Source organism: Myotis lucifugus, unplaced genomic scaffold, assembly GCF_000147115.1.
Source record: "Myotis lucifugus unplaced genomic scaffold, Myoluc2.0 scaffold_0, whole genome shotgun sequence".
Lineage (NCBI taxonomy): Eukaryota > Metazoa > Chordata > Mammalia > Chiroptera > Vespertilionidae > Myotis > Myotis lucifugus.
Window position 1 is genome coordinate 41,516,911 of NW_005871048.1, and position 23,240 is coordinate 41,540,150.

Below are 23,240 nucleotides of genomic sequence, written 5' to 3' on the forward strand. Positions count from 1 at the left end.
GAATGGGTTAAATAACTCAGTTCACATCCACTGACAGAATTATTATGAAGTTACTAAATTAAAAAACCATGGTTTCAAAAGATGTTTAATGATACGGAAAATATTTATAGAAGTTAAATACCAAAGGATACAAAACTGAATTACTACTACTACTCAATTTTGTAATTAAGAAAGGTTGAAAGAATTAAAATGTTGGTTGCATCTGAATAATGAAATTACAAGTAGTTTTTGTTTTAATTTTTTTCTAATCCTCACCCAAAGATATGTTTTCATTGATTTTTCGAGAGAAGGAGGGAGGGAGGGAGAGAGAACACTGATTGAGAGGCTCCAATCAGCTGAGGCACACCGGCCAGGAAAGTTTTAATTTTTACATGAGTGTATATTTCCCTAATTTTCTAGAAGTTAAAAATACCTTATATAATTATAATATAACTAAATTATAAAAACTATGATACAAAAGCTATTTCACATAATAGGAAAAAATGTAGACTACCATTTTAAAAAGTATTTTACCAAAAATAAAAAATTTAAAACAATATAATGCTAGCAGGAATATAAGGAAACAGGAACATTCATTTGGTGCTTGTAGCAATGTAAATAGAGTCATGTTTTTGACTGTCAGTCTGACAATGCACAAGACCTATAAAAATATTAAAAATATTTGACCCATTAATCTCACCAACCCCTGAAAATTCATCCTTTGTCTTACCTTAAGAAAGCCCTATTTAAAAAATTGGTTTTTTTTATTTCAAGAGTTTTAAAAATGGAAATAACCCAAATATCCACCATTAGAGAAATGGTTAGTAAATTGGTAAGTTAACCTTAATTAAAAAGATCACTTAATCCCAAGAACTAAAATGAATAAATTTAGAGCAAGAAGTTTTAAATTTTACATTATGATTGCCCTGGCTGGTGTGACTTAAGTGGTTAGAGCACCGGCCCACACCAAAGGGTTGAAGATTCGACTCCTATTCAAGGGCATGTACCTGGGTTGCAGGTTTGTCCTTGGGTCAGAGCAAGTGCAGGAGGCAACCAACTGATATGTTTCTCTCACATAAATGTTTCGCTCTTTCTCTCTCTCTCTCTCTCTCTCTCTTTCTCTCCCTCTCTCCTCTCTTCTCCCTACCTTCCACTCTCTCTAAAACATCAATGGATATTAAACAAAAACAAAAACAAAATTTTATGATTAAAAACTATAAAAAAAACTATAGAAATGTTTACATTCATAAAAAGAAAGTTTACTTTTATAAAGGACAAACAGAACAATGTATCTGTGTTTAGATGAAAAGGTTGTAGATAAAATTTTATGGTTTAAAAAATATTTTGAATAATAATTTCATATAAGAAAAGTCAGATATGTCATTATTGAGGATGTTTGAAATTTGTCTTAGGTTCTAAAAAAAATATGCATAAGCCCTGGTCGATATGGCTCAGTTGGTTGAGCATCGTCCCACATACCAAAAGGTCACCAGTTCCATTCCTAGTCAAGGCACATGCCCAGGTTATGGGCTCCATCCCCAGAGAGGTTGCATACAGGAGGCAACCAATCAGTGTTCCTCTCTCATATCAATGTTTCTCTCTCTCTCCCTCTCCATTCCTCTCTCTAAAAAATCAATAAAAACATATTTTTAAAAATTAAATAAAAATAAAATAAAGCAGGAGCCTAGTAAGACAAATTTAATATTTTTTTAAATTGACTTTAGAGAGGAAGGTAGTGGGAGAAAGAGATAGAAACATCAATGATGAGAGAGAATCATTGATCGGCCGGCCCCCCGCATATGCTCCCCACCGGTAATCGCGCCTGCAAACAGGCATGTGCCCTGACGGGGAATCGAACCACAACCTCCTGATTCATAAGTTGATGCTCAACCACTGAGCCACACTGGCCTGGCTAAGACAAATTTAATATTAATGGGGAAGTTGTTCTGAAGAAAATGCATAATCAAGACACTAGTAAAACACTTAATATTAATGTGTAAGTTCTTGTATCTTTGTGTTAGTATCACTAACATTATTTTTTAATTACAACTAAACATTTTTATTTCCAACTATTTAGGAAAAAAATTTTATAATTTTAATATCTATAAAGTCTCTTGCTCCATACCTTTTCAACTGAAGCTTCTGGATGTAAATTCTTGCTCTTGGCATCTGTTTTACCTTGTGAAAGAATTGGTTTCTTCCCAACAGCCCTTGATAAATTGGGTTTAGGTCTCTGGAATCGTCCTCTTACCATAGGTTGAACATTTTCTGCTTGATCAGTTTCCCTACAAAAATATCATTATGTACTTTCATTCAGGCATATTAAATGAAATTCTTAAAAATTCACTCAGAGTCAGAAAAAAAACTCCTTTAAGCATATTACAATAAGCGTAGCAAAGAAAACTGAAAAACAGCAATGAGGCAATAACTTGTTCCATCAGATGTTAAAAACACAGTATTCAGCATCAATAATTAAAACACTGTGGAACTGATATATGAAGAAACAGATAAATGAAACACAAAAGAAAATTGAGATGACTCCAAAATACAGATGATTTTAATATTTAAAAAAGGCAGCATTTCAAAAGTGTGAGGATAAGATGAAATACAAAATAATGTATTCTTAAGAATAAATATTAGCCCGGCTGGCATGGCTCAGTAGTTGAGCATCGACCTAGGAACCAGGAGGTCATGGTTTGATTCCCGGTCAGGCTACATGCCCGGGTTGCGGGTTCCACCCCATTTGGGGCATGCAGGAGGCTGATGATCAATGATTCTCTCTCGTCATTGATGTTTCTATCTCTCTCCCCCTCTCCCTTCCTCTCTGAAATCAATAAATATATGTATTTTTTAAAAAGTAAAGAAACAACATGAGTGAGCACAAATGTGACAAGACACTAAAAATCAGAAAATTTGCTCTGGCCAGTGTGGCTCAGTTGGTTGGGTGCTGTACCATGCACCAAAAGGTTGCCAGTTTGATTCCCAGTCAGGGCACATACCCAGGTTTCGAGCTCGATCCCCGGTAGGGGCATACAGGAGGCAGCCGATCAATGTTTTGCACTAACATTGATGTTCCTCTCTCTCTAAAAATCAATCTTAAAAAAAATATTCTGAAAACCTACCTGGAATTATATATAGATATTCACTATTCTATTCCTTCGACTTTCATTTAGGTTAGAAAATATTTAAATAAAAAGCTGGAAAAAATAAATAAAATAATTACATATCCCTTCCCAAAAAAAAGGAATGAGGTGGAAATATTGTACTGAGGTGTTATTTTATAATCTATCAAGACCAGCAAAAATCCCAGCCTGATAACAACGTTATTAGTTGCTAAGAAAGAGAGGTGCTCTCTTACATTGTTGGTGAGAATGTAAACTAGTATAATTCCTATGGGTAGCATTTTGACACTATCTTATCAAAATCACAAGTGTACACACATATATATCCAATAAGCAAGCATTTCCATTTTCAGGAACTTACCCTACAAATACACTTGCATAAAGATGAATGAGTGGAAATGTACAGTAAGATTATAAGCATTATTTGTAAAAAAACAACCTATATAGCCATCAATAGGGAACTGATAATATAAAATGTGATTTTTCCATACAAGAACACTATGCAGCTATAAAAATGATAAAGGTCTTTATGTAAAGGTATGTAGATGTAAGAAAAAATGCAAAAGGTACGTACACCACTAGGTTTTTAAAGAGTTAAAAAAAATATATGTTTGTACTAGCTTTTTGTTCTTGTTGTTAATCCCCACCCAAGGTCATTTTTTCCACTGATTTTTAGAGAGAATGGAAGGGAGGTAGAGAGAAGAAGAAAGAGAGAGAAAAATATAGATGTGAGAGAAATACATCGATTAGTTGCCTCTGATATGCGCCCTAACCAGGGCTAGAGATGGAACCTGCACCCCAGGTATATGCCCTTGACAAGGAATTGAACCTAAAATCCTCTGGTGTGTAGGCCGACGCTCTAAACACTACGCAAACAATGGGCAGGGCTATTTGTATTAGCTTTAATATACTTTTTAAAAATTTTCTGAAAAAATAAAACTGGTACTGGTTAGAGTGAATAAGGATATGGTAGGAAGAATATTTCACTCAATACCTTTTTACACTTTTAGACAGCTGAACCATAAGAATATATTATCCATACCAAAGACTAATTTCAATTTTTATTTTAAAAAATAAGATTGATTCTCAATATGGCTTTGCTTTACTGAATATAAATAATTTATAAACTGAATAGCTTTTAAGACCATATGAGAAGTTATGAGGAAGACAAAAAGGAAGTCTGAATTTTTGACATATCTCTTCAAAGGGAAATTCTGTGGTGCTTTTGTTCCATTTTTAGTGAAGATATCAACTTAACCAGTATCTATATACTAAAAAACATGATAATCTCTTCAAAGTCATAAATATCAAAATCCACTACTTTGACAACAGGCATGAATATTAACTCAAACCAAGTAAAAGTAAAATCTCAGCAAATAGTTAAGCTTCTAAATTATTTTTAGGATTTCTTAAGTTACTACTTTGTTAAAATTCGTATTACTATAAGACATCATATATGAAAGAGGCTCTTTCGGTAACGAAATATACACACTCAGACCACAGACATATTAAATGGTCTATAGTTCCCTCCTCATCCCTAAAGGAAGCATTATTATCATTTATTAAATGATAAGAAATTACCAAAAGTTTGAAAATAAATTTTTAAGTCCTACCATGTAAAATACTTACAGTGATGTATTTTTTAGTTCAACATTTCTTTCTTCTGTACAACTACTCTCAGCATTATTCACCTCACATAAGACTCTAATTCCAACTTCTGATGAATGCAAATCTGAAGTGATTGATTCTGAAGCCCCAGTTGTTACTGATGTAGCATCCTGTTGACTACTAAGGAAATGAAAACATCAGGGGGGAAAGGAATTCTTAGTAATGCATACTTTAAACTAATTATTTAAAAGACTGTTAAAATGCTATATACTAACCAACACTATGAACGATAATCCTTCATATTATGAAAGAATTAAAACAAGTATTTTGGCTTTTTGTGATCTTTGTTGCACCATGTTATTAAGAACTATTCCTTCGCCCTAGCTGGTTTGGCTCAGTGGATAGAGCATCAGCTTGTGGACTGAAGGGTCCCAGGTTTGATTCTGGTCAAGGGCACATGCCCGGGTTGTGGGCTCAATTCCCAGTAGGGAGCTTACAGGGGGCAGCATATCAATTATTCTCTCTCATCATTGATGTTTCTCTCCCTCTCCCTTTCTCTCTGAAATCAATAAAAATATATTTTTTAAAAAAAGGAACTGTTCCTTCAAAGAAAGTAGCCACCATGAATTAACAAGCTTGGGAAAGTGTTCAAAAAGTCACAAAAGGAAAATCCCTTCATTATATGGAGTTCATAGTAATACTTAGGAATTATCTTTCATTAAAATTTTATGAAAGTATTTGAGATCTTGCTCCCCAGAATATGTGTCAGTTTGGCTCAAATAAACTCTTATAAAAATTCAAAAATAGCCCTGGCCAGTATGGCTCAGTTGGTTTGAGCATCATCCCAATATGCCAAGGTTGCAGGTTTGATCCAAGGACAGGGCACATGTAAGAAGCAAACAATCTATATATATAAAATCCTAATATGCAAATAGACTAAACGGCAGAACAACCGAACAACCAAACTGGTCACTATGACCTGCGCTGACTACCAGGGGGCGTGCGGAACATGGCGGGCATCGAACGCAGCAGGATGGTGGAGCAGGTGAGTGGGGGCACCAGACCAAGGCGATGTACCAGTCGCTGTCATCGGGGCAAGCCTCTGGTGGTTACTGAAAATTCTTTTTTCCCACGCACCGTGGTCTCACCAGGCGCTCATCACACCCACTGCCAGGGCCTGGTGCAGGTCCCAATTGCTCAGTGCCGTCAGCAGGTGCAAGTGGCGGCTGCCCACCCCGATTGCCCCTGAGGGCTTTTCCACCTCCCCTGCTCCTGAGGGGTGATTGGGGCAGCAGCCATCACTCACACCCGCTGATAACACCAGCCCTGCTCGCACCTGCTGCTGGCTCCGGCCCCAATCACTCCTCGCCATCAGCGGGTAAGAGCGGGGCCGGCGCCATCAGCACGTGGGAGCAGCGGCAGGAACGGAGCTGCCGGCAGACAGGGGACCAGGGGCCGCAGCGGGAGGGGCCTGGCAGGGGAGCAGAGGATGGGCCAAGACCCACCCCTGTGCCCACCACAGCCTTGCGGTCCACCGTTTCTTTCAAGGTTCATGAATTTGTGCACTGGGGCCCCTAGTGAATGTATAAATACATGAAACAACAAATCGATGTTTCTCTCTCTAAAAATCAATCCATAAATAAAATTTTTAAAAAGGACCCAGAGGTCCATGGCTCAGCTTCAAATACATTATTAACATTGTGAACTATATGAAAAAATCAGCATATGTGCATATGTGTATTTTTCTACATGAGAATAAATAACTTACATCAAATTTTTCAGAAGATAAGCATATAGACCAGTGGAATAGAATAGACAGCCCAGAAATAAACCATGTATATATGGCCAAATGATCTTTGACAGGGTGCCAAAACTACACAATAGGAAAAGAATAGTCTCTTCAACAAATGATATATCCACATGCTGAATATCCACATGCAAAAAAATGAAACTGGACATTTATAACATACACAAAAATCAACTAAAATGGATTAAAGATTTAAAGGAACCACTTTAACTATAAAACTCCTAGGACACATGGGAAGAAACTTCATAACATTGGTATTGGCAATGATTTCTTGGCTATCACACCAACAGGAACAAAAACAAAAATAAACAAGTGAGACTACATCAAATTAAAAAGTTTATGTACAGCAAAGGAAATAATCAAGAGTCAAAAGCCAATCTATGAAATGGGAGAAAATATTTGTAAGGCATATTTCTGATAAGGGCTTAATATAGAAAATATAAAAGGAACTCCTACAACTCATAGCAAAAACACAAATAACCTAATTTTAAAAATGGGAAAAGAACTTGAAACATTTCTCCAAAGAAGACATACAAATGGCTAACAGGTATATGTAAAGATTCTTAGTATCACTAACCATCAGAGAAATACAAATCAAAACCATAATGAGGTATATCATCTCACACCTGTTAGTATTGCCATTTTTTTTTTAAGTGTTGGAGAGGAAGTGAAGAACTGCAATCCTTGTGCACTATTGGTGGAAAAATATAATGGTGTAGCCACATGGAAAACAGTATGCAAGTTCCTCAAAAAATTAAAAATAGAACTATCATATACATGATCTGGTAATCCTTCTTCTGGGTATTTATCCAGAAGAATTGAAAATAGAATATCAAAGAGATCTCTGCACTCCCATGTTTATTGCAGCATTATTCACAATAGCTAAGAGATTAAAACAACCTAAATATCCATTGACAGATGAATAAAGAAAAATATGATACATACATACAATGGAATATTATTCGTCCTTAAGAAAGAAAAAAATCCTATCATAGGCTACAACATGCATGAACCTTAAAAACATTATTCTAGGTGAAATAAGCTAGTCATAGAGGGACAAATGAGGTATCTAAAGTAATCAAACTCATCTATATATATAAAAGCCTAAGCAATGCCCTGAACCGGTTTGGCTCAGTGGATAGAGCGTCAGCCTGCGGACTAAAAGGTCCCAGGTTCGATTCTGGTCAAGGGCATGTACCTTGGTTGCAGGCACATCCCCAGTAGGGAGTGTGCAGGAGGCAGCCGGTCGATGTTTCTCTCTCATCGATGTTTCTAACTCTCTATCCCTGTCCCTTCCTCTCTGTAAAAAATCAATAAAGTATATATTTTTTAAAAAAATATTTAAAAGCCTAAGCGACTGAACGACCAGAATGACAGAACAACCAGAATAACCAGTCACTATGATGTGCACTGACCACCAGGGGACAGAAGCCCAACACAGGAGCTACCCGCTGGAGGCCAGTGTGCTTCCACAGTGGGAGCACCGCTCAGCTGACCAACCCGTCCAGTGGCCCACCAGCCTGGCGGCAGCCACTCACACCCTCAGTAGTCCTACAGGTCCAATCGCCGGAGAACAGGCCAGGCACCAACAGACCAGCACCACTTGAATTATCCTGACAGTACTGCCAACCTCCTGGAAGTCGGCCTGGGGCACCACGGCCGCTTCACCTCCCTAGACGCTCCGCAAGGAAGAAATTATATAAAGGCGGCTGCCAGATGGCTCCCAACAACCAGCGCAAATGTCAGCAGGACGGACTGGCAAGGGCGTCCCACTGCCTACCCAGAGGGCCGATCGCCTCCCGGGCCCCCCTCCTCCCCACTTCCCCTGTCAGGACCCCACCCATGCACGAATTCGTGCACCAGGCCTCTAGTAGAAATATAAATTAGCATGGTGGTTGCCTGGGGCTAACAGTAAGAAGGAAATAAGGAGTTGCTGTTCAATGGATATAGAGTTTCAGTCATCCAATATGAAAATGTTATAGAGATCTCCTCTACAACACTGCTTACAGTTAACATACTGTACTATATACACTTAAAAATTTGTTAGGAGAGATCTTATGTTACATGTTGTTGTTTTTACCACAATTTAAAAAACAACATTGCCCTAACATGTTTGGCTCAGTGGATAGAGCATCGGCCTGCGGAATGAAGGGTCCCAGGTTCGATTCCAGTCAAGGGCATATGCCTTGGTTGCGGGCACATCCCCAGTAGGGGTTGAGCAGGAGGCAGCTGATCGATGTTTCCCTCTCATTGATGTTTCTGGCTCTCTATCCCTCTCCCTTCCTCTCTGTAAAAAAATCAATAAAATATATTTAAAAACAACAACAAAAACTCAGCAGGATCCATCACATTTAAACTGCTAAAAAACAAAAATAAAGAGAAAATTTTTATAGAACATGATAAGCCCATACAAACACTATCACAAGAAAGCTGTGTGGCAAAATAAGCATCAGAACAAAAGACAATACCAGAATGATATCACACAAACGATAAAAGGATGACTTCACCTAGAAGAGACAATTCAAGATATGTATGAAACCTAATAACAGAGCCTGAAAATACATAAAGAAAAACAAATAGAACTGAAAAGAAAAATAAGCCAAGGAGACTTCAAACTCCTCTCTCAGTAACTGAAAGAAAATGTAAACAAAGTCAGGAAAGATATATAAAATACCTTAATGAAAGAAGTGGGTCAGTTTTATTCACAACTTCATCCCTGGAGGATAAATCCTCAACTTCATTGAAGGTCTGTACACAGGAAAGCTTCTGTTCCTTATTACCTTCATCTTCATTTCTCTCAGGCCTTAAAAATGGACATTTATCTATGAATACAAAATACATGTTATTCTAAAAACTGACAGCAAAAACATCTATATTTTAAAGCTCAAAGGAATTTACATATAACATCATCTCTTCCTATAAATCATTAATCCATTCAACATTTAAGTTCTTATATGCAAGAGATAGATCATACTTTAAGAGCATTAATGAAAAATCAATCAATTTATAACTGTGTTTTTAGGATCAGCACAAATTTCTTAGACAGTCTGTAGCATCCTCCTTTTATCTTGCTTAAATTTTAAGTGGTTAAATATGTCTAGTTATGAAACAAAGTGGATTTGGCTCTTCTGCTCCTTCATAAGTGTCATAATTATAACACAGTAATAGCTAATCATTTCAGAACTTACTAAGTGATAGAAACTGTAAGTCCATCAAATATCTCATTTAATAATTCAAAACAAACCTACTAAAAGTTATTCATATTAACCCCATCACAGAGAAAATGATTTTAAGTTGAAAGATATTAAGTGATTTGCCCAAGGTCATACTTAGCAAATAAAGTCCAATTTCTTAATCACTGAGCTACCCCAATTTACATGTAATATCTTTACTAGTAAGCCACAAAAGAGCATAATATTGTAATGCCTATAAACCATACTATGCTACCAACCAGGACTCATTTATTAAAATCACATGGGTGCTCTGGCCAGTGTGTCTAAGTGGTTGATCGTCGACCTACGAACCAGAAGGTCACAGTTCGATTCCCAGTCAGGGCACACGCCCAGGTTGTGGGCTCAATCCCCAGTGGGGGGCATACAGGAAGCAGACAATCAATGATTCTCTCTCATCATTGATCTTTCTTTCTCTTTTTCCCTTCCTCTCTGAAATCAATGAAAATATTTTAAAAATAATAATAAATAAAAAATCATATAGGTGAAGCTGAATTACATAAAATTTAAATTCTATAGAAAAGTTGTTCTGGTCTGCTACTATTTTTTTCTCCTCTCTTTACTTGATTATCTGTTTTAAATAATCTATACATGAACTCTTTTGTTTGTTTGTTTGTTGTTCATCCTCACCCCAGGATATTTTTCCATTGATGTTTAGAGAAAGTGCAAGAGAGGGGGAGAGACAGAGAGAGAAACATCCATGTGAGAAAGACACATCGATTGGCTGCCTCCCACACGAGCCCTGACTAGGGCAGAGATCAAGTCTACAACCGAGGTATGTGCGCTTGACGGGAATCGAACCTGGGACTCTTTAGTCTGCCAACGCTCCATCCATTGAGCCAAACTCTATATGGCTAGGACTATATATGAACTCTTACGGAAAGGGACCAAGACTTCCCCCTAAACTCTTAGCCCTCGTTCCCTAAAAACCCGTAAGTGTCAATATGTCTGCATTCTAAGGAAGTTTAAAAAATGAAAATGGGAGGAATACTTATTCCAGTAGCTCTTTTATAGAAATTAAACAACTTATTGTGGGTTCAGAGAGGTGCTACGAAAAGGTAACATGAAAACCTGTGATTTATTAACAGATTGAAGCAATGTACGTTTAACTATAATAAGTCCTCACTTTACATTGTCAATAGGTTAGTTCCTGGAACTGAGGCAAAATTACATATAACAGAACCAATTTTACCAGCGGCTAACTGATGTATTAACAAGAGTTAAGCTCCTAAGGCATTTCATCAAGTTGTAAAAAAATGATGTTGAGTGAAACCACATTATTTGAAGACCTGTAGTATATACATGTGACTTCTTAGCATTGTTAATGGGAGTACAATGGAGTTAATAAAGCTTAGAGACAAACTGTAGAGAAAAATGTCCCCATTTAGCTTTGTGTTTTTTGTTTTTATTAACAACCTTTTTCCTACTAAATTAAAAATAAAAGTGTTTTGCTGTGGCCCGTGCTTCTCAATGGTTAGAGCATCGTCCCATACACCTGGGTTTGATTCTGGTCAAGGACATGTACCTGGGCTGTATGTAGGTTTGACCCCAGCCCAGTCGGGGTGAGTGTGGGAGACAACTAATCTCTCTCACATTGATGTCTCTCTTTCTGTCTCTGTCTCTCTCTCCCCCATCCTCCCTCTATTCTACTCTCTCTAAAAATAACATGGAAAAGCCCAGCCAGAGTGGCTCAGTGTCTGGGCATCAACCCATGAACCAAAAGGTTGTCGGTTTCATTGCCCAGGTTGCAGGTTCAATCCCCATTGGGGAGCATGCAGGAGGCAGCCTATCAATGTTTCTCTCTCATTGATGTTTCTATCTCTCTCCCCATCTCCCTTCCTCTCTATATAAAATAAATAAAAAATTTTTAATAAATGAATAATCATGGGGGAAATATCCTCATGTAAGGATTAACAAAAAAATAAACAAAATAAATGTGTTTAACACAGTACATAAATACAGAACCAATTAATAAAACATTAGTAATTACTACTATCTAGAAGGCAGGCAATTAATTTATACACTAAATTATTGTATGTATGTCCTCAAATAATCAGAGGCTATAAAATATGTAAGAAACTTACCTTTCTGTTTTTCTCCTTTAGAAGGTCCTGGCTGAACAGTGGCATTTCCTGAAAGATTTTTTACTTCTTGTTTACCAACTTCATCTTGATTTTTCCTTCTTTTCTCTAGATTTAGGTCTGCTTCTAATGCAATCTGTTCTGAATCCTGTCCTGATAAAGTCAGAGACTGCAGTTCTTCTTGAACTGTCTGAGCATCCTTTTGAGACTCTTCTGTGTCTGAAATTGTAGCACTCACAGACTCATCTGGATTATCAGTCACTCCTTCACTGGCAACTTTTTTCACTGAAAATAAAAGAAATGGTTATAAATACATGAACAACCTATGAAAAATTCTTAAAGTAGAGAAGGTAAATACCCAATTATAGCCTTTGTAATATTATTTGTATAAGCAAAATTTTGAAGACAATATAAAACGCCCAACAGAGAACTAAATTAAATTAATTATACTACATCTACACTAATAAAAGACAAAGATGCTAATTGACCGTACCTTTGCTACACCCACCAGCCAATCAGAAGAGTATGCAAATTAACCCAACAAAGATGGCCATTAAAGTTGCATACTGCAGGCAGGGCGGGACAGTGACCTGGAGCGAAGCCGGACAGTTCTGGGGCCGGTTCCAGCCAGAGCCCGGCCAGAGCGAAGGCCTGGGTCCCAGGTGCCAGAGGCAAACCGGTGCCAGCAGCCAAGGGAAGGGAAGGCTTATTGCACGAATCTCTTCATGCAACAGGCCTCTAGTTTATGCTATAAAAATCTATGCAGTAAATAATAATAAGGTGGACTCATATGTAGTGATGTAAAAGATTTCAAAATGTACTGTTACATTAAAAAAATCAAGTTGCAAAACAACATATATAGTATGACCTCATTTCTATTAAACAAAAACAATTACATATACTCTAAAACACACACACACACACATATATGCATAGGAAAGAGTTTAGTAATAGTTATCCATAGGAAATCTGAAGATTCTGATGGGCAGGGTAGGAGAGAGAGTTCAAGAATTTTATTTCCTGGGTGATTTTTCAATGAACAATCTTTTTAACAAATATTTTTAAACAATTTCTAGTGCTTTTTCTTTGAAGGCATATAGACAACTGTATCAAAAAATGAAAACAGCCAAAACCGGTTTGGCTCAGTGGATAGAGCATCGACCTGTGGACTGAAGGGTCCCAGGTTCGATTCCGGTCAAGGGCATGTACCTTGGTTGCGGGCACATCCCCCGTGGGAGATGTGCAGGAGGCAGCTGATCGATGTTGCTCTCTCATCGATGTTTCTAACTCTCTATCTCTCTCCCTTCCTCTCTGTAAAAAATCAATAAAATATATTTTTAAAAAAAAACAAAAAATGAAAACAGCCCTGGCTGCATGGCTTACTTGGTTAGAGTGGGTTCGATTCCCATGAAGGCACATACCTAGATTGTGTTTCAATCCCCGGTCAGGGATCATATGTGAGGCAACCAATTAATGTTTCTCTCTTCCTTCCTCTCTCTCTGCAATTTAAGCCGTAACCGGTTTGGCTCAGTGGATAGAGCGTCGGTCTGCGGACTGAAGGGTCCCAGGTTCAATTCCAGTCAAGGGCATGTACCTGGGTTGCGGGCACATCCCCAGTAGGAGGTGTGCAGGAGGCAGCTGATCGATGTTTCTCTCTCATCGATGTTTCTAGCTCTCTATCTTTCTCCCTTCCTCTCTATAAAAAAATCAATAAAATGTATTTTTTAAAAAAAATAAATTAATTTAAAAAAATAAAAATAAATAAAAAATAAAAAAACATAGCCTCAGGTGAGGGGTTTTTTTTTTAATTTTTAAAGATGAAATAATTTAAAAAGCAAAAATAGAGATCACCATGGAAACAGCATCCAAACCAAAAGCAAACTTAACTTCACAACCATGGCTGACCAAACATCTCTAGAAATATCTAATCTTAAAAAAAAAAAAATTCAATGTCATTTATTTTTGTGAAAAAAGTCAAAACAGGATTTTAAAACTAAGAAAATAATACTTGATTTATTCTCTATCAGAATAATAACTAGCAATTTTTAACTTCTGAGACTTGTAATAATACATCTGAAAATTTCTCACAATAATGAGATACAGTGAGTTATTTGTGCTATCAACTGTTACATGATAACCACAACATTAATACATCTATTTTAATCTCCTAGGGCTATGTATAGTAAGTAAAGAAAAATGACTAAAGAGTAAAAACTTTGCAGTTATCAATACTACTTTTTAAAACATGTAGACACCATACTCCAAAAAAGGATCTTCGAGATTGGCTCTGTGCAGAAGAGAATTAACTAGCAGGCTATCCTTTGAAAGGTCTACTTAAAAAGGCTGGCCCGTTGCTGTCTAGAAACTGGGGCTTGGGGAGAGTCCCATCTGCCTACCTAAACTGTTTATACAAATAATGCGGTTTCTGCTGAACAACTGGCTTTCCTTCTGGTAGTCTGAATTCTGATACATGCCAAGCAAAGGGTATGACAAGCCTCCAATAAAATCCTTGGGCAATGAGTTTCTAACAAGCTTCCCTGGTAGGAAACTTTTACATAAACCAACTTTTTAAATTCAACAAAGACCCATGTGCCTTTTCCCTTTGCTAATTTTGCTCTGTATCCTGTTACTATAATAAACTTTAGCTGTTAGTACAACTAAACAATAAATCCTATGAGTCCTCCCAGCAAATAATCAAACCTGGAGGGTGGTCTTAGGAACCCCCAACACAGGCTCTCACAGTCCTAGGTTTGAGTCCTGCCTCTGCCACTACTAACACTGTGATATCTTATAAAAAAGTGACTTAGGTCTGCAGGACTATTTCTGGGTGATTAAAACAAACAGAAAAGGGCTGGAATATGGACTAGCTATCATAAGGTTCCCTAAAGTTCCAACATTCTTTACATTATGTGATTATAGCTAAACACTATCCTCATAGATCAGAATTTAAATAGTTTACAAAATACAAAACTAAAAATTTAATAAACATACATAAAAACAATTTTCTACCTGGTACAAGTCAACATTAACCCTAAGAAATAAGTTAAGCCCTGACAGGTTTGGCTCAGTAGATAGAGCATCGGCCTGCGGACTGAAGGGTCCCAGGTTCGATTCCAGTCAAGGGCATGTTCCTTGGTTGCGGGCATATCCCCAGTAGGGGGTGTGCAGGAGGCAGCTGATCGATGTTTCTATCTCATCAATGAGATCGATGTTTCTAACTCTCTATCCCTCTCCCTTCCTCTCTGTAAAAAATCAATAAAAATATATATTTAAAAAAGAAATAAGTTAAGCTCAAACTATACAATTTAGTCACAAGTCCAAAGTATTAGAGTGGTTTTTTTTTAAATGTTAAAATGTTGTGCCAGATTTGCTTTAGAGAGGAAAATGATAATAAGTAACCAAACATAACACTCCAAAATTCTGATACTCTTTATTACTAAGACTATGCTCTAGATGCAAGGAAGATATCAAACAGCCATGACAATTAGAAAATTTAAAAGAAAAAACAAGAACAAATAAAAGACAGCTGCTGTCTTGGGCCCTGATAACCTCAACTACCTGAACTACATGTGAACACTCGAAGGCTTAATATTGCAAGTCTATTAAGTAAAATAACACACTTCCTTTTAAAATAAATACCTTTTACATTTTTCCGTGGTTTAGAGGATTTCTTCTCCCTTAAACTCTGATTTTTAAGGGATTTTTGTTTTCTTTTCTCTTCTTCAGCAAGAACTTTCTGAAGCAAATGAGCAAAAAAATCGAAGTCAAAAGGGCGCTTTTCCTCTGTTTAATAAAAAAAAGAAAAAGAACCTTCAAATTTTTATTTAAGTAGCATAATATCAAAAGCAAATGGGGTCCTGACTGGGTAGCTAAGCTGGTTAGAGCATCATCCAGATACTCCATGGTTGCAGCTTCAATCCCAGTCAGAGCACATATAAGAATCAATCAATGAAGGCATAAGTGGAACAACAAATCAGAGTTTCTCTCCTCTTTCCTCTCTCTCTCTCTAAAAATCAACTTAAAAAAAAAGCAAATGGGTTTATCAACAGGAGACAATGAATAAACAACTCCAGTCACTATACTATCATCACATAATAGACCACTGAGCAATAAAAAGAAACAAACTTTAAAAAAAAAAAAAAAAGGCCCTGACTGGTTTGGCTCAGTGGATAGAGCATCAGCCTGCAGACTCAAGGGTCCCAGGTTCGATTCTGGTCAAGGGCATGTACCTTGGTTGCGGGCACATCCCCAGTGGGGGGGTGTGCAGGAGGCAGCTGATCGATGTTTCTATCTCATCAATGTTTCTAACTCTCTATCCCTCTCCCTTCCTCTCTGTAAAAAATCAATAAAATATATTTTTTTAAAAAAGGATCTACTGATAAAAGCAATTAATTCAAGTAAATCTCAAGCACAGGATTAATGAGCCCTGACCAGGTGGCACAGTTGGTTGGAGCATCGTCTGTACAACAAAAAGTTGGAGGTTTGATCCCCAGTCAGTGCATGTACTGATCAATGTTTCACTCAAACATTAATGTCTCTCTTTCCCCCTTCCTCTCTCTCTAAAAAAAAAAAAAAAAAAAAAAAAAACTAAAAAAAAACTACAATATATATCCTCTGGTGAGGATTAAAATAAACAAACAAACAAACATAATGAGTAAAAGAAGGCAGACATAAAGAAGTACATACTGTATGATTCCATGAATAAGACATTCTGGAACAAGCTAATCTATGATGCTTCAAATGAAAATAGTGATTGCCTGGGTCAGGATATAAGTGGAGATTGACTAGAAAAGTAAGTAAAGGGCCTTTCTGGAGGGATGAAAATGTCCCATGTATTGTTTTGGGTGGTTGTAACACCACCAATTCTTTGTCAAAACTCAAATTACAAATTGCACTGTGTGTAAATTATAAATCAACTTTTTAAAAAACCTAGCACTAAGAAATCCTCACCATATGCCTGCTCTATATTACTATCAACTCTACTCTTCCAAATACTAGCATGAGGAAAGCAAATGAATACTAATTAGGACCACTCTCACTAAATAGCCATCAACAGCACTGTATCGGAAAGCGCAATTTGTGAACAAATCAGGAATAAATCCATTACAGGAGTTAAACCCTTGCCTAAGTTAAGCTCTACTCTAAAAATGTAGTAAAGGCCTGGACAGTGTGGCTCATTTGGTTGGAGTGTCATCCTGTACACGAAAAGGTGGTGGATTCGATTCTCAATCAGGGCACATACCCAAGTTGCCAGTTCAATCTACAGTCCGGGCTCATGTGGGAGGCAACCAATGATATTTATCTCTCACATCAATGTTTCTCTCTCTGACTCTCTCTTTCCCTACCTTTCTCTAAGATCAATTAAAAAAATAACTTAAGCCCTGACCGGTTTGGCTCAGTGGATAGAGCGTCGGCCTGCGGACTGAAGGGTCCTGGGTTCGATTCCAGTCAAGGGCATGTACCTTGGTTGCGGGCACATCCCCAGTAGGAGGTGTGCAGGAGGCAGCTGATCGGTGTTTCTCTCTCATCGATGTTTCTAACTCTCTATCCCTCTCCCTTCCTCTCTATAAAAAATCAATAAAATATATTTTAAAAAAATAAAAAAATAAAAATAAAAATAATAATAAAAAAAATAACTTAAAAAAGTAGAGTAAAATTAATTAATTAAATCAAAATATAGTGAATGTAGACAAAATGGTGCTCTATATACATAAGTTCCAAGATTGGTTTGATTATAAGATGATTAGAAGCTGGCCTCAGAAAAAGAGATATATACCAAAACAAAAATAAATTAGCCTTAGGAAATCAAGCTCACACCTGGGATTCCTGAAGGCCCTGTTTTATTGTAGACCCAGCCTTTGTGTGTTCTGGCCTTCCACAACGATGATAAAAAATAATCCATAAAGGTCCTCAGAAGAATTCAAAATATAAGTTCCAGAAAATACCATTTAGGTTTAAATTTTTTTTTAATTTTCCACTAAAAGAACCAAAATCAATGAATTTTAAAGGTATCTACACTAATAAAAGAAACATGCAAATTGACCGTCCCTCCGCTATGCCCACCAGCCAATCAGAGTGATATCCAAATTAACCCGACAAAAATGGCAGTTAATTTGCATACACAGGCACGGAGTGAAGACTGAAGACAGCTAGAAGGAAGCCAAGCACTGCAGAAGGGAGCAAAGCGGTGGAGAAGGGAATGGAGCCAAGGCAGCGGACACGGGAGGGAGCAAAGCAGCAGAGAGGGGAGGGAGCGAAGCAGCAGACATGGGAGGGAGCCGAGGCGGCGGAGACAGGAGGGAGCCGAGGCGGTAGAGACGGGAGGGAGCCGAGGCGGTAGAGACGGGAGGGAAGCCCGCCTCGGTGGGCTTCACTCCCCTCTCTACTTCACCTCGGCCTCAGGGAGCCCTATTCTTGCAGGAATCTTCCTGCAACAGGCCGCTAGTCTATTATAATGGTTTTAACAATGGCTCCACATCCCACAAAAAATTTATAGGTTTATAAATTCTTATAATACATAAAGCATAATGAAAACATTCTGGACCACTTCCCTAAAACGGAGGGGGTTGAGAACCATAGTGTTCCAGATCTTCCAAAAGCCATTCCTGGAAGTGGTTTCCCTGAGGACCCAATACAATATGGGGTGTGGGTCCACTCATCTACCTTAGTATTTACTCATTAAATAAATGTACATGCTCCAAAATTTAGATCCTCTCTTTAGACTTTTTTCTAAGATAAGCACTACAATAAACACTAAATACATTTATTCATCATGAAGCACTGGATAATTATCTTCCAAAGAATAGAGGAACTACTTTATACAGTACATTTGTTTTGCTTTACAGATCCTTTGATATCTTTCTCTAGATTTAAAAAGAAAAAAATGTGAACTTTAATGAGGCTATTAGTTAGACACTAAAAGGCACACATCATTCCTTCAAATCAGGCATAAATTCAAGTGTCATTTCTTCAGACAGAACTTCCCTGACCACCCAATCTAACTCTCCACCCACCTAGCTTAGAAATTAATCACTATCTAAAATTATCATGCTTACAGACTATATCCCTTCCCCCACCCAATTACACTGAACACTATAAAAGCAGGATTCTCATCTGTCCCATCACCATTATATACTCCATACCAATATAAGGACAAAACAAATTTAAAACACATTAGAACCTGCCCTGGCCGGTTTGGCTCAGTGGATAGAGCATAGGCCTGTGGACTGAAGGGTCCCAGGTTCGATTCCAGTCAAGGACACATGCCCAAATTGCGGGCTCAATCCCTAGTAGGGGGTGTGCAGGAGGCAGCCGATCATTGATTCTCTCTCATCGATATTTCTTTCTCTCTCTTCCTCTTCCTTCCTCTCTGAAATCAATAAAAATATATTAAAAAGCAAAACAAAACACATTAGATCCAAAGATAGAGATTGATCACATTTTAGGATCTTGATATGAAACCTTATTAAAGAGGTCTTAATACTTACGGAATGCTTTGTCTATTCTCCATCCATTTGTTTTCTCTTCACGTTTAAATTTATTCTGTTAACAAAACAAGAAATGCTATAGTAATTTTCTCCTATTAAACAAGTTAGGATACGTTTTAAAAAAATAACCATTAAAATGAAACTTATGGTAACATATAACCCAAATAAATAAAAATGTCTTTCCCAACTGACAAGTTAATAAACCTTTAGCTTTGAAAAAATGGGGACGAAAGATTTATACTGAGCTTCCTGATCTTCCTTATAATCAATAGCATGAATCAGCAATGAAAGTCCACTAGCACGGAAACAGATCAAACCTATAATCAATTAAGCTAACCAGAACTAACTCTTTAAAAACTAATATATTGCCCAGCTTGCATGGCTCACAGTGGCTGAGTGTCAACATATGAACCAGGAAGTCACAGTTCGATTCCCTGTCAGGGCACATGCCTGGGTTGCAGGCTCGATCCCCAGTGTGGGGCATGCAGGGGACAGCCGATCAATGATTCTCTCTCACTGATGTTTCTCTCTCTCACTTCCTCTCTGAAATCAATAAAAATATATATAAATTTAAAAACTAATATATTCATATCAAGTTAAACCTATTATATTTTTATGCTAATATATTTTTAATGGCATGGAATAGAGATTGTAAAGAAACACCTAAGCAAATTTTTGAAACAGGCCAGGTTTATCTTTGGAACCTTCTTTATATTAAGGCACATTCTCTCATGCCCCAAAGCCAGTTCCACTCCAGATTAAGTCCATTACAATGGAGATAGAAACGATTTAAGGCTCAATCCATCCCAAGGTAATCAGGATATCTGAGGGCGTAAGTTTGTGTCCCAGGATGTCTAATCATGCATATACATCCCGGGTCTGGGAACAACCTGCTAATTGCTCCCTTCTACAGATCAGTGGTCTAATAATGCTCTTATTAAACATATAAAAATAAAACTTATTATTGAAAAAAAGAGAAAAGCACAGAAAACAAAGGAGCTATTTCATGGCCCCCTTCTTCCCTCAGAAAGAACCCAACCAATAACCTGACTTTTAAAGCAATTACTTTCTTGCATTTTCTTATTGTTTACCATTCAAGAGAACATCGTTAGACTCCAGTTTATCCTTGCCAATTTTTTAAAAAAACTTTTTATGACTTAAACATCGTTAAATCTACAGATTACCCCTCATTTCCATTCTTTACTTTTCTTCATAAACTTTACTAAATAATATAAAAGTTTTCAGTGATCATCTTTCTCCCTTAAAAGAGCATTTTAATCTTTAAACATCTCAAAAGTTAAAAGTTATATTCATAAAAGGTGACTGGCTATAATCACTAAACATTCTGATAAAAATGCCAATAGGCTCTATGCAGTATTGAATTCTAAAATATTGCTACATCTATTTTACCTAATTGATTTAAAATACTATTTAAAAGTTTTTAAAGACTATATTATATTAGTCATTTATCCCTGGAATCTAAGGTTGGTTTGACATTCGAAAATCAGTAGTCCACTTTCACTTTTCTACATTTTGCCCAAAGACCTGCTGAAACTACACTATAAACTTTTAGGGGAATAGTCTAAACAATTTTTGAGAGAAATCATCTAGTGACAAATTTATCATTAATTACTCAGATCAGCTCCTCTAGACAATCAATTTCTGGCCTTCACAGAACTTTAATATTTTGTCCTCAACATTAAAAAATATAAAAAATTTCTCATCTTTTGTAGAAATACAATGACCATTACACTGTTCAATGTACCTCAGGTGACCAATCCATGCCTAGCCCAAGGAGGGGGAAAAAAATCTATCTTTCCAAATGGTCCCTTTAATTAATGAAGTTTAAGCCCACTATTGAAAAAAGATCTCACTATCAATTGGAAATGTATTTCCTCCCTAGGAGATACAGAAATTTATTTTGCGATCAAAAAACTACCCTTAACCCAAATATTCTAGTACATTTATCTTCCCTCTTCATTACATCACTCTTCTTTTATCTTAGTTTCAGTGGCTGTATTGGTATACTCTCAAAGACATTTAGAATTGGACAAGACATAAATAAAAAAATACAATACTAAAGTTAAGGAAATTGTATTCATAACAGAACTCAGAAAAATTACATTACTTTTTGAGCTGTAAAAAGAAACAGGTGTACCAAAAACGTAATAGTGAAAAAGGGGTGAACTGAGATTTAAATCAATGGTTAAAAAAATATTAGTAATTTTTAGTCTCTTTCCAATCAACAAATGTAATGTGTTCACTTTACCTTAATTTCTATCCTTCCTCTGTGAGGAAAAAGTTGTCCAATCATAGAAAAGTCAGTTCCTACCATGCTGATGGCTAAAAAAAACATATCTGTTTCTGTAAAAATAAAAGATTTAGAAAGACCAGAAAGTTAACATTCTCAATATTTCAGAGGAAAAAACCTTACCTAAGTATGCACTTTGAGTTAAAATAAATTTGATAGTACTTAGTAGTTTATTATTACAGTCCGGTAAATTCTTCAGTCATAGACATACGACTACACACAAATTATAAACATTAAAATTTTGTTGCAAAGAACCTCATGGATCTAAAAACATCTTCTTTAAGCCCTGGCCTGGTAGCTCAGCTGGTTAGGGCAGGGTCCTGATATGCCAAGGTTGTAGGTTCAATCCCTGGTTAGAGCACATACAAGGAGCAACCAATGAATGCATAAATAAATGGAACAATAAACTGATCTTTCTCGCTCTCTGTCTCAAATCAATCAATTAAAAAAAAAAATTTAGCTCTGGCCAGTGTGGCTGTTGGTTGGGTTTTGTCCCCTGCATTGCTGGTTTGATTCCTGGTCAGGGCACATACCCAGTTTTCAGGCTTCATCCCCACCCCACTGACCCCGTAGGCGACATTCAGGAGGCAGCGAATCGATGTTTCTCTCTCACATCGATGTTTCTCTCTCTCTTCCCCACCCTTCCTTTTTCTCTAAAAGTAAATTTAAAAAATTTTTTTAATTAAAAACATCTTTACACTTTTATATAGAAACACGGTATAAGAAATTTGCATGGTTATACCAAAGCAGCTGGAATTTAAAAAAAAAAAAAAGACATTCTGGTCTCAAAATGTCACAGCCAATACAATATTACTAAGATGTGCTTAGTACATGAAAGAAAGCAGCTAGACCGACCCCTGTGGCTCAGTTGAGCATCCACCTGTGAACCAGGAGGTCACAGTGCAATTCCCAGTCAGGGCAAATGCCCGTGTTTCGGGTTCAGTCCCCAATAGGGAGTATGCAGGAGCCAGCTAATTAATGATCCTATCTCATCATTGATGTTTCTATCTCTCTCCCTCTCCTTTCCTCTCTGAAATCAATAAAAATATATTTTAACAAATTTTTAAAAAATAAAATAGCTAGAAAAATACATAAGAAACTGTTTACAAAAGTAACCTCAAATGAATAGGATTGGGGGAAGTCAGAGAAGGAAAGTAGAGAATTTTCTTTTCACTCTGTATTATTCTGTTGTGTTTGAATTTTTTCCCAAAACAAACTATTATTTATACAATAAAAAGTAAACAATAAGAGCCTGACCGGTTTGGCTCAGTGGATAGAGAGTCGGCCTGCGACTGAAGGGTCCCAGGTTCGATTCCGGTCAAGGCCATGTACCTTGGTTGCGGGCACATCCCCAGTGGGGAGTGTGCAGGAGGCAGCTGATCAATGTTTCTCTCTCATCGATGTTTCTAGCTCTCTATCCCTCTCCCTTCCTCTCTTTTAAAAAATCAATAAAATATATTTTTTTAAAAGTAAACAATAGGGGATTGGGGGAATGAGAAGAAATTAAGTAAAGAACTTATATACTTATAGGCATAGCCCATGGACACAGGCAATAGGTGAAGACCTGGGGTGGGGGGGAGGAGGAGAGAAGGGGCTGGGTGGAAGAGGGGAAAGG

The 23,240-nt window shown here is 37.1% G+C and overlaps 1 protein-coding gene across 11 annotated transcripts in view; it reads right to left on the reverse strand.

The window, feature by feature from the left end:
• Nucleotides 1–23,240, reverse strand: part of BDP1 (B double prime 1, subunit of RNA polymerase III transcription initiation factor IIIB) — an 88,627-nt gene that overhangs the window by 51,004 nt on the left and 14,383 nt on the right. For 9 of the 11 annotated variants that reach the window (XR_002828352.1, XM_023750978.1, XM_014451964.2 and 6 more), the window contains exons 7-13: nt 21,584–21,678; nt 19,315–19,369; nt 15,467–15,610; nt 11,831–12,112; nt 9,191–9,338; nt 4,731–4,889; nt 2,105–2,264 (exon numbers count right to left, since the gene is read on the reverse strand). Coding sequence is in view for 10 of the 11 variants with exons in the window: in XM_023750978.1 (XP_023606746.1) it covers nt 2,105–2,264; nt 4,731–4,889; nt 9,191–9,338; nt 11,831–12,112; nt 15,467–15,610; nt 19,315–19,369; nt 21,584–21,678 (1,043 nt within the window). In the remaining variant the exon portion in view is untranslated. The remainder of the gene's footprint in view (nt 1–2,104; nt 2,265–4,730; nt 4,890–9,190; nt 9,339–11,830; nt 12,113–15,466; nt 15,611–19,314; nt 19,370–21,583; nt 21,679–23,240) is intronic. The other 2 variants (XM_023750967.1, XM_023750973.1) reach the window with 2 other exon arrangements.